This window comes from Arachis stenosperma, chromosome 2 (assembly GCF_014773155.1).
Source record: "Arachis stenosperma cultivar V10309 chromosome 2, arast.V10309.gnm1.PFL2, whole genome shotgun sequence".
Lineage (NCBI taxonomy): Eukaryota > Viridiplantae > Streptophyta > Magnoliopsida > Fabales > Fabaceae > Arachis > Arachis stenosperma.
The window spans coordinates 23,952,570-23,964,116 of NC_080378.1; the positions used below are offsets into that span (position 1 = coordinate 23,952,570).

General features: G+C 36.1%; 1 protein-coding gene across 4 annotated transcripts; it reads left to right on the plus strand.

Annotated features, from left to right (window-relative positions):
• The first annotated feature begins 313 nt into the window (after positions 1-313).
• On the plus strand, positions 314-7,867 carry LOC130960887 (mitochondrial inner membrane protease ATP23-like). 4 transcript variants are annotated; one of them, XM_057886394.1, is made up of 7 exons: positions 314-641; positions 1,513-1,614; positions 2,677-2,818; positions 3,401-3,525; positions 4,105-4,242; positions 4,343-4,426; positions 5,790-6,704. In XM_057886394.1, the coding sequence occupies exons 3-7, from the start codon at positions 2,785-2,787 to the stop codon at positions 5,922-5,924; spliced, it is 516 nt and encodes a 171-aa protein (XP_057742377.1). In that variant the 5' UTR covers positions 314-641; positions 1,513-1,614; positions 2,677-2,784; the 3' UTR covers positions 5,925-6,704. The 4 variants fall into 4 exon arrangements, with proteins under 4 accessions (XP_057742377.1, XP_057742374.1, XP_057742376.1 ...); XM_057886391.1 differs by lacking the exons at positions 314-641; positions 1,513-1,614; positions 2,677-2,818; positions 5,790-6,704 and adding exons at positions 2,833-3,252; positions 7,609-7,867; XM_057886393.1 differs by lacking the exons at positions 314-641; positions 1,513-1,614; positions 2,677-2,818 and adding an exon at positions 2,836-3,252 and having other exon boundaries at positions 5,851-6,716.
• Positions 7,868-11,547: the final 3,680 nt, after the last annotated feature.

Sequence of the window (11,547 nt, forward strand, 5' to 3'; positions counted from 1 at the left end):
TGGTGTATATCAACCGATTCGGCCCGAAGTCTCGGTCTGGACCCAAAACATGTTGGAACCTGTTGGCTTGGTCTGATCCGGAGTAAAGAAACGAAACTTAGAAGTTAGAACTTAAAAGCAAGGTTCTGAAAATCGGTTTAAATTAATCGGTCGAACTGGTTAAACTATGAACCGTTGCCAAACACGGTTCGGTCAAAAACTAAAATCGTAAATTTAAAAACCGACAATTGGACTGCTGCCGTCAATCCAACCGTGAACCGGCCAGTTTTTTAAATGGGTCAAAAATCAAAATTTCCAAAAATGGTGCGTTGAAGTTTGGTTGTGATTTTTGAACCCTAATATGCCTAACGCACAGTAACACCCCTCTTGGCCTCTGCTCTCCAGCACGCAGAAGCCGAACGCAAAGCAGCACGCAGTAACACCCTAGCCCAAGGTTCCTTGCCGCCGCCGTCCCCAGGTTCTCGGCGCTTCCACTTCTTACTCTTCCCCCCTGTCCGGAACCCAGGTAGCTCAGCTCGTCGTCCCCATCTTCCCTGGCTTCTCTGTTCGTGGCTTGGAGCAGCTCGCCGTTGGGTCGCCGCTTGCCATCGCCTCGCCTATCGCCGTCGTCTCGCCGGTTGCCATCCGTGTCTTCGTCGAAGGTTAGTGATGGCTCTATCTAATTTTGCTTCTGGTTACTGATGGCTCTGTTAGTCTGTTTAATTTTGCTTCGCATCCGCTCTTTCTTTTTAATTTTGCCATGGTTAGTGGTTACTGATGAGTGATGAGTGATGGCTCTGTTTAATTTTGCTTCTGGTTGGTTACTGATGGGTCTGTTTAATTTTGCTTCGCATCCGCTTCTTCCTTTTAATTTTGCTCTGTTTACTGATGAGTGATGGCTCTGTTTAATTTCTGAATGCTTGGTTCTTCTTGTTCTTTTTAATTTCTGGAATTTTTGTTCAAATTTTTGTGTAATGTTTTGTAATGTTTTATAATGTTTGTTGTAGTTTTGTAATTGCTAGTTGCTGGGTGCAGGTTTAGTGTCATCACTGTTTTGAAATGTTTATGTACTAATGTTTGTTGCTATTTTGTCATTGCTGGTTGCTGGTTGCTGGATGGAGGTTTAGTGTAATTATTGGTTAATGTTTGTTGTTGAATGCTGATTGTTGAGTTCAGATATGGTCTTGTTGCTGAATGCTGTTTGTTCTGAATGGTAAATGTTTGTTGCTGAATGCTGCTGCTGTTTTTAATTTCGTGAATGATTTATTAATTTCATTGTTCTTAATTTCTGTTCTTATTAAAAAATTTGCAATTGGTGATCTTTTGATTTATTACATGCTTCATGTTTTTAATTTCACTCTGCTTCTAGGCTTTGAAATCAGTTTATGATAACTGTGATGCAATTATTTAATTGGATAACTGATGTAATTATTGAGTTCAAGAGACTAGTTTTTCTGTTCTCGTTATTAGTAAGACATGGATAGTTTAGAATTTTTTATTTCTTTCCCTTACTTCTGAAGTTCATTATTTCAGAAGGTTCAGTGTTGGCTTCAACTTTCAAATGGGAATTGGGAGCTGGTGAAGATAATAACATCTTTTGGAGCTGAGTCTGTTGTTTCACTGCCTGATGGAAAAGTAAGATATGATCTAGAATTACAACAGTACACAGTGATGTTTGTTACATCTATAGCTGGACTCAGTGAGACAACTGGAAAATGTTCTTTTTATTTAACCTTGTTAACCGTATCTTGTACAATTCAGACAAAAGCATGGCCTATTTTGGTTGCCATAAATCCCTTCAAGAAAGTTTCTCTGTAGAATTAAAAGGGCCTGTTTTGTTTTACTTTTTGACTACATTAAGACAATATTCTCTATCTTTAACCTGTGCACTATAATTCAATTCAGTTATTTTTAATGGAAATATAATTATGTTAATTGTGAACAAATTTGCTGTATGTTTTGCGTATTTTGATGATTAATTACATTTAGTTGGTGATATTTTATGTATGGTTTTAAATTTGAAAGATATTTTATGATTTTTATTTATAATTTATTTATTATTTTATTAAAAACAGTTTTTTTGGTTGAATCACGGTTAGACCGGTTGGACCAGTAAACTAGTGAATCAATGACTAGATCGGTTCGATGACCGGTTCGGTTTTCAGAACCTTGCTTAGAAGGCTACCTCAACCGGGTCTGGGCCCTATATCGGATCACCTGGACCGACCCGGTGAGGATGCATAGTACTCCAAAATTTAGGGCGCGCACAAGCACTGAAGACAGTGCGGCACAGCCCTGAACCTGAACCCCCCCTTGTCTCTCAGCTGGCAGCCACGCACCCTCCTCAGTCCCCTCACGCACGGCGCCATCCTTTCCCTCTCAGCCCTCTCGCTGTCTTTCACCAGCCACCGTCACCACTCGCCACCCTGAAAAAAATTAGTTAGTGATGGTATTTGGTGTTCTGATTCTTGGTCTGATTACCAGTAAACTAAATATTTTCTCTGATTATTACTTGTTTTTTTTTTTCTGATTTGTTCTTAATTTAGTTGATGTGGTTATTGTTGATTTTTCTGATTATTGTTATTATAAGGTCTGATTATTGTTCTGTTTATTATGCTGTTTAGTGGGCTGAATTTTTAATTTGTTACTCATTATTGCTGAACAGCATTTGATTTTTCTTTGATTTTAACTGTGTAGATAAAGAAGAATGGGAGGAGGAGATACTTGTATTCCTTCACAAATTATTTAGGAGAACAAAGTAATGGATACTGCTATTGATACTGCTCCAGCTCCTGATGCACCACAATGTTGCTATTGATTCTCACCCGGTTTTCACTCGGTATAATTGTGGCCTGAATGTGTATAGATTTCACGTAAACATAATTTGATTTTTTTTTTCTCATTTGCATCTAAATAGTTTACAAAATTGTAATTTTAACCATTACCATAAGCCCTCTTCTGCGCTCTCCCTTCACCACCGTCGCCCCCCGCTCTTCCTCCTCCACAACTGTTGCTTTCCACACTCTGCTTCCGCCCCTCCTCTCCCTCTGCCTCTCCTCTGCTTCTGCCTCTCCCTCCACTCCATCGTCTTCAAAGTGTGGTCCTCTACTAACTGAAGTTTCCTCAAACCCTAACTAATCCCCTTCCTACGCTTCTCATTAGCATTTGTGAACAGAACCAAATCAATGGCACAGGAGCCTTCTTCCCCTGGTGGTTCTTTGGGAGTCAAAGCGGTCGACGAAGTTCAAGCTATGATTCAAAAGAGTCTCAAACGTATTCTTTTCAGTTTTTCCCTTTTTTTTATCCTTCACTAAATCCCACAATTCATATTACTTTTGAATTGGTTTGGACGCTTTTCACTGTTTGCTCTGCTGATTTTGATTCAATTGTTGGTTGGTTCATTTCATTGTTGTTTGGACAGTTCCAAAGGTGAAGCTCTTGAGGCGACGCATGGCAGAAGCTGGCTGTGCTGTGAAGGACAATTTTTTCAGAGCTGTTGTTTGCCAAGGAAGGAAAGGCATGGCTTATTTTGCTCTTGGTCACGGGGTACCTATTTCCTTTTAGACATTTACATTTTATTTTTCTCTTTAGGTCTCTTTGTTCAAATTCAAAAATGCTATATGCACACTAAAAATTAGCCATCAAATCAGATATTGTGTTTTTGTGGACGTGTTGTTTATATCATTTTCAATGTATATTTCGTATTTCATCATGTATTTTATCTTAGTGGCTGATTTTTGGCTGCTTTAAATGGTAATTGTGTTGAATCTACTATAGGATTGGGATCACTGTTTGGTTGCAGATCTTAACTATTAATTTTGGAGTGCTTGTACAATGCTTTAATAATTTGTTTTTCTGAGAGGGAAATGATTTGTGTATTTGTCGAAGGCGCTTTACAAATTAATAAGGTGGCCATGGCTTCCAAAACTATATCAAGATTCAAGATCCAATAAGTGTTCTGTATAAACTATTTAAGTCAAATGAAACTTGTCTTGTTTGCAAAGAAAATAAGGTGCCAATACTAGTGCATAAACTATTTGTGGTCGATGCTTCTTTTTGGTTGTGGCAAGATTTGCAACGACCTAACATTCATTTAATCCTCCATTGGATTGCCTTTGATTGCAGATATTTGTGTGCAGTAACCATGTGAGATTTCAAGATGAGGTCAACCAGTTGATAATTCATGAGCTAATTCATGCATATGATGACTGCCGTGCTGTCAATTTACAATGGAATAATTGTGCTCACCAAGCTTGTAGTGAGGTGCCTATCCTGAAGTGTTTTCCCACCAATATTAAGTTGAATGGGTTTTTATATCTTATAACTTTCCTGTCCAGCATTTCTCAACAATCTGTTGAAACAGATACGAGCTGGTCATTTAAGCGGCGATTGTCATTTCATGCGGGAACTACTTCGTGGTCATTTCAAATTGCGAGGGCATGAACCGGTACACTTTTACTTTTCTCCTCTGTTACTACCTATCATTTATTTTTTCTTCCAATTAAATCTTCCAATAGATTTACATTCCAATAGATTTACATCTGAGTTCTGTAAAGTCTTCCACAGAAGCATTAATCTCAATTTTATAAAGTGCACTTGGTGCTGGAGGGGCATCAGGAATGCAAAATAAATCACTCAATGTTGCACTTAAATCTTTTGAAACATATCAAAACATAAAAATGAGGGTTCCTTTGTTTATTATTATGATTATTGGATGCCAAAGAATATTCTTGCTACAGTTTAAGCCTTCTTCCTTAGTCACCTATGTAAGCTATAATGGATTATTGCAATATAGGTCCATTAACCAGTAACCAAGTATATCTGATAACTTGTCATATGATAAATACATGAGATATGATCTGATCAATACAAGTACAAGTTTCAGCCAAGTTAGTAACAGCTAGCTTTAAAATGATAGGCCAAGTTGCCAGATCAATGATCAAAGACTTCCACCATTTTTTAAGGATGGTATAAAAAATTGTTTGTGATCAATGCCAGTGCCATTTCCATGATCAAACTTATCATCCATGTTAGTTATTCCAAATTCCAATGCAAAATAATTTGCAACTTATGCATAGTTGTAATTTACTGTCTAGTGTCTTCACTAAGGTGATTCATCTTCTGTTGAATATTTATTTGTTGGTTGTTAAATTAGTAGAGGGGGTCGAAAAATGCAAGGATAGGGAGTTAATTACCAAGAAGGATAATTTGAATTCAAATGGATATATTGCTCCTAGTAGACCTATCTCCATTTATTGCTGGTTTTCCTTTGACTTAGATGAACCAAAGGTAAGCTTAGAAGTTTCACATTATGAGATTGAAGTAATCTCCTAGGCCTTTATGCTCAAATTGATGTTCATTAATCCTTAGTGAAGGGTAACAAGAGGATAATATCATGTGGTTTAAAGGCAAGTGGTCATTGGTTTGTGAATTATGGTAAAGATTAGATTTGGGAGTGCTAATTCGTTAGCAAATAATAGAAATATGGATTGCCAGAATTCAAATTCTGTAGGGAAACATAGTTGACAGTGTTCCAATGACTGATAGTGCTCCTAATATTCATACCATCATCATTGCATTGCATGCAAGTGAACTAATATTTTTTTTTTTTTGAAAAAAATGTTCCGATGATTGGCTGAGGTGAAGAATGGAACTTTAAAATAAACAATTATTTTTAAAAGTTGGGTACTATATTGTATTTATACTACATTAGAAATGTTATGCAATTCTCTTGTTGAAGTTTACTCTATGTTCTAGAGATATGTAGTGTTATTCAGTGCTGATTTAATTTAATGTATTGGAACTTGAAGGAGTGTATTAGAAGAAGAGTCTTGTTATCTTTGTTTTCAAACCCCAATTGTGTTGGTTCAGCTGCCAAGGATTCAATGGAAGATGTATGGGATATTTGTTACAATGACACACAGCCATTTGATAAAGCTCCTTAAGAAATTGCATGGATTGGTAGTGTTACCATTTTAGTGGGATAAAGCTTTGTGATGGTTGGTAGTGTTACCCTTCTTGCTATTCTTTCTGTGACTAACACAGTTTTGGAGGAAGACCGGCTTAATGACCCAATGTTGAGAATTAATTATACAAATCATTGAAGGCTTGTTATTGTTATGGTGTAAATTTCAATTAATTTTTCTCTGTTCAACAGATCTTCTATAATTATTTTAGGGTATATGCTCAATTTAATTCCTTTATGATTGATTGAGTCATTTTAGTTTAAGAAATTGTCAATTCGGAGTCAAAAGTCCATCAAATAGTTTTCCGTTAAACAGCATTACTGGTGATGCGAATAGTTATAGTAATGCCAATGCTGGGGTCCATCCTCTTAATAGGCACTACCAGCATTAATTAACACTCACAGTAGCAATATGGCAAAGTAATATATGTTTACTCTATTGACAAATGAGAAGTACTCAATTGATATATAAGGCAAGAATCAGTGAAACAGTATACCGATACCACCCTGAATTCAAGGGAGGTCTGCACTATCAAATAGCAACGTAATACCTATCCTTTTTTTACACTATAATTCCCTTTTGATATCACAACCCATTTTCCAGTCTGTTGTAACTAATTCTGACCTCAGCACAAGCTAATAATTCTCTGCGATGTACTACTATTTACTTCTCGTGGTCTTTTATCTATATGGGTGTTTTTTTCACCTTTTTGTTATTTGAGTTATTCTGTATAATAGCTTTATTAGGCCATCCTCTTGTTTTTTTTCGGGTTCTTGCATTGGCATTGTTATTACTATTTGCAGACGTAAAATAATTTTGATCTTCTAAAATGAGAAAATTGTTAGTGATAACTGATAAGTGAGAGGTTAATTATTATTGAATTTGTAATTTTTATAAAATGTATATTTCACTATTTTAATTTAAGAGTGATTAATTCTTTACTTTATTACTTTACTAATTTTCTCACTCTAAAGAATTTTAATCCAATAATTTTTTAGGTGCTCTAAGAGGAAAAGAGAGTTTTCGTTCTATTTCATGTTGCAACGAAATAGTAATACTGTTTTTATTTATAGATTAACTTTACAAAAACCATCATAAAAGTCATTGCATGATTAATTTTCAAAAAGTTAAATTACTTTATTAGATTCTATAATTTTTTTAAATTTACAATAATTTTTTACATTTTAAAAGTTTTTAATTTAGCTTCTATACTAATTTTAAATTTGTAATTAGGCTATTTTTAATCGTAAATATTACACAAATTTTTTAATTCATATTTTACCACTAATAAATATGTTCAGTACATTTTGTTAAACTAAACGGTTTTAGAACAGTAATAATATAATTATAAATTTAAAATAAGTGTAATGATTTAATTAAAAATTTTTAAAATATAAAAATTTTATTATAAATTTAATAAAATTATAAGGATTAACAGTCTTATTTAAGCTTTTAAAAAATCATACCTTCTTTTAACTAACATCTCTCTCGTCCCAATATCGTTATTATATCAAAATATGAATGGAATAGAACAAAAGCTTTTGTTTGCCCTTGAAACACTTAATTCTAGTAAGATGCAAATGTGTTGTTAAGTGTCACATGACACAAAAGGATTGGTACTAATTTGGTTATGTTGATGTCATGCAACATGGCACTCATGTAGGACGTGTTTGGGGTTCACGTTGGGGAACATAAAAGCTCGTTTGAACGCCACATTGTTATGTTTGGCAATTTTTTGGAATCCCTAACCCAGAAGTGCTTTCACCTGTGAACGTACGTTCACGTGAAGCTAAAAATTCAAGTTTCTGCGTTCACGTTGAGAAGATTAATGATTGTTGGAGGAATTAGGTAAGAAATTCATTTCATATCTACCAACTATACCCTTCATTTCTTCTATGAAAAGGATGCCTATAACCACATAATTTTGCATAGTAGTTCTTTCTATGTTTTTCATTACAGAATTTTTTTTATCAAACTCTTTCAAGGTAAAGATTTTAATTTTTTTTTAATATTTTTTAGTTCTTTCTTTCATATTTTAATTTTTATATTTTTTATTATATTTTTTATTTATATCATAAATATTTTTCATATTATTTTTTTAGTGTTCTGATGTTATTTTTTTAATTTTCTATTGTTATATTTTTATTGTATTTTTTTATTTATATGACAACTATTATTGATATAAATTTTATTTTTATTAATTTTTATTATTTTTTATTTATATAAATTATTTTTTCTATCCTTTATTGTACTATATTTATGTTATGTATAAAATTTTTATTTTTTTTATTTGATTATATTCATATAAATTTTATTTACTTTTTATTATAATTTTTTTGTTCATATGATATATATTGTTGGTTGTAATTATTATATATTATGTTTGTATGATTTTTTTTGTTTTTATTTTTTATTTTTATTGTACTTTATTTATTTTTATTATATAGTAATTATAAGTAATAAAAGAGTCATAAATAATAAAAATTTATAGTCCAAAATATACTAAATTAAAGAGTACTCACGGAACTAAAATAAATTATAAAATCTTTTTTTTGTTTGACATTATAAAATGTATAGTACTCTCTTTTATATTTTTATTTCTTATTATTTTTTAGTTCATATTAATTTTTTTTATCATTTACTGTTCTTTATGTTTAATATGTAAGGTGTCTTTTTTATTTTTATTTAACTTTGTTCTTTTTTATTTTTTACTTATTTTTATCATTGACCTTTTTTATATTATTTTTTAGTGTTCTAATCTCTCTTCTCTTATGTATGTTATTAATTTTTTTTATGATATTCTTATTATTTCTTGTTTATATGAATTTTATTTTTCTTCTCTTTTATGCACTGTATTTATATTGTTGGTTTTATATGATATATATTGTTGATATATATTGTTCATATGAATTTTGTTACGGTAGGTAACCGGAGATTAGTCCAATGGATGGCGTTCGGCGGCCCAAGTGTATAATGGAGGAGGACTCCAGGTAGGTCCGCAACTCGGGAGGCTCCGTCCGACTTGTGCTCGCGCGTGAATGGGGGGTGGTACCTGCAAGGACACTCCGATGCCTAAGTTAGCAAGGGTGTAAGCAGGTCTTAGAGAGTATTGGACTTAGGAATACCTGAGGCGTGTCAGTGTACTTATAGTGGTGAGCCAATAACCACCGCTGGAGTAGTGCCGTATCTTTAGGATAATAACCGTCCCATTATCTTAGGGAGGTTAAGATATGGCTTTATGAAGTGGTTAGAGAGATTTCAGGGGCGGTTACTCATTTGAATGAGTATTATCTGCCAGCTAATCTCATAACCGACTTCTTCGTACTAGGTCGTGGTTGACACCGACTTCTTGAGTGGTGGTGGGTGCTTTGCTAGGCTTAATCTATTTGGATCAGGCCTTTCGATTGGACCTGGGCCCTTAACATTGGGCCAGGGTATGAACAGTGCCCCTACTTGAGCCCAAGGCCCTTTTAAGGCTTGGGTTCAAGTATTTAACTCGGGTTCGTAGCCGACCTTCACGGGTTTTGAAACCGACGTGATTTTCGCGACCTTTTGTTTCTGACAGTTACGTCAATTCAAGCGTCGTGTCCGTTGAGGAAGCGTTTAGGGATTGAGGGCTTTGGTAACGGTGCAGTCGCATTAATGGCTGCCTCGTTTTTACCATTATGCCCCTTAGCATATTTATAAATACTTTCCCTCTCTTTCCATTTTCCGTTTCTGCGATCTTTCAAGCTTCTCCTTATCCTGTTCGTGTTGCATCCTTGCGTTCAAAGATTTCTGTTCTTCTCCAACCTTCATTTTCGGATAAAGGTTAGCTTTGCCTTTTTCATGTCATGCTTTTTGTTTGCATGTTTTGTTTTGCAAGTAGATAGGTTGACCTGTAGATTCTAGTTTCGAATCTTTCTCCTTAGAGGCCGTGTTTTTTGATTTTTCCTTTTCTTTTTTCCCTTTTTGTAGGTTTCTGCCACTTTTCTTTATATAAAAAATGGCTTCCGTAGACGTTCTTTCTCAATGGGTAGATGTTACGGTCCTTGGGGAGGAACCGTTGGTCGACGCTGAGTTCATCACTCATCTTCGCACTCATCACAGGCTCTGTACTTCAGAGGAGGACGAGCCCAAATACGAACTGATAATCCCGGGTCCTGAAGACCGGGTCTGTTTTGGGAGAGAAAATGAGGAGGCCCCTCATTTTTTCTTTATGTATGAGTGCATGATCACCCGTTTGGGTGTTTTTCTTCCTTTCTCAGATTTTGAGATATCTGTTTTGCATCATTGTAATGTTGCCCCTACTCAACTTCACCCCAATTCTTGGGGTTTTTTGAAGATTTATCAGTTTATAAGCCATGCTCTGGACTTTCCGACCTCTCTAAAGATTTTCTTCTTTCTCTTCCATGTGAACAAGCCCTTTAGTGGGCTCAACAATAAACAGCAATGGGTATCCTTCCGAGCCATTCAAGGTCGGAGGATTTTCACCATTTTTGACGAATCTTTCCACGACTTTAAAAACTTCTTTTTCAAAGTTCAAGCCGTAGAGGGTCACCACCCTTTTTTTCTGGATGAGCATTCCTCTCCCCGCTTTCCCCTTTATTGGTCGCCGCCCTCCTCTTGTGAAAAATATGGTCCCGATGACCTGGATGAGGTGCAGGCGGCCATTGTAGGGTTTTTCCGAGAAGCGTGGGGGAGGTCCCCATATTTGGATACCAGAAAAATTCTTCAGGGAACACCGACTTTCGTTCAATCTCAAATAGGTAGTGCATGCATTCTTTATTTCCGAGTTGTTTCCGCCGACTTACATTTTACCGACTTGTAACTTAGTTGTTTCTTTTGTAGATATGGCAAAAAAGAACGCTCAGGAGGCCTACCAAAGGGTCCGGGAGGCCAAGGCGAAGTCCCGGGCTAGGTCCGGGGGTGCCGAGGCGATCACTTCTCCTCCTCCTCCCCCTCCTCCTCCTAAGAATACTGGCACTCCTTCTCAACCCATTGTTATTTCTTCCTCAAGTTTGCCCCGACCACCCCCTTCTGCCCAAATTCTCTCCGAGCCCGAGAAGAAGAAGCGCAAGACTTCAGAGTCTGGCTCTTCTTGTTTTGATGGTGGGGTTAAGGCGGATGCTATGGCATTCGTCCGAAAGAACATCTATCCTTTTATCAGTATGGATGATGTTTCTGTTCGAAACCACCTCACCACCATGGCTGAGGAGAGTTTTAGGGCGGCGGGTGTTTGCGGCAAACTTTTGGACATCTTTGAGAAGGCTCCCCTTAGCTCCTTGGGTGCAACCTCGAGGGTTGAGGAGTTGGAGGGGAGACTTCTTCTTTTTGAAAAACATGAGAAGGAGTTGAAGGAGGAGAGAGATAAATTGAGGAAGGAGAGAGATCACCTTAGGGAGGAGGTAGGTAAGCTCCGGGCTCAGTGCACTTTGGAGGCTAACCTGAGGAAGACGGCGCAAGACAGCTACCATAGCTTATTTCAAGATATTGTGGCCGTGAGGAAGGACTTGCTGAACTCTCGGAACGCATACGCCGAGTTGGAGGACTCTATCGCCGATGGTGCCGAGGAGTCTTGGAGAATTTTCTTGGAACAAGTCAGAGTTATCGCTCCCGACTT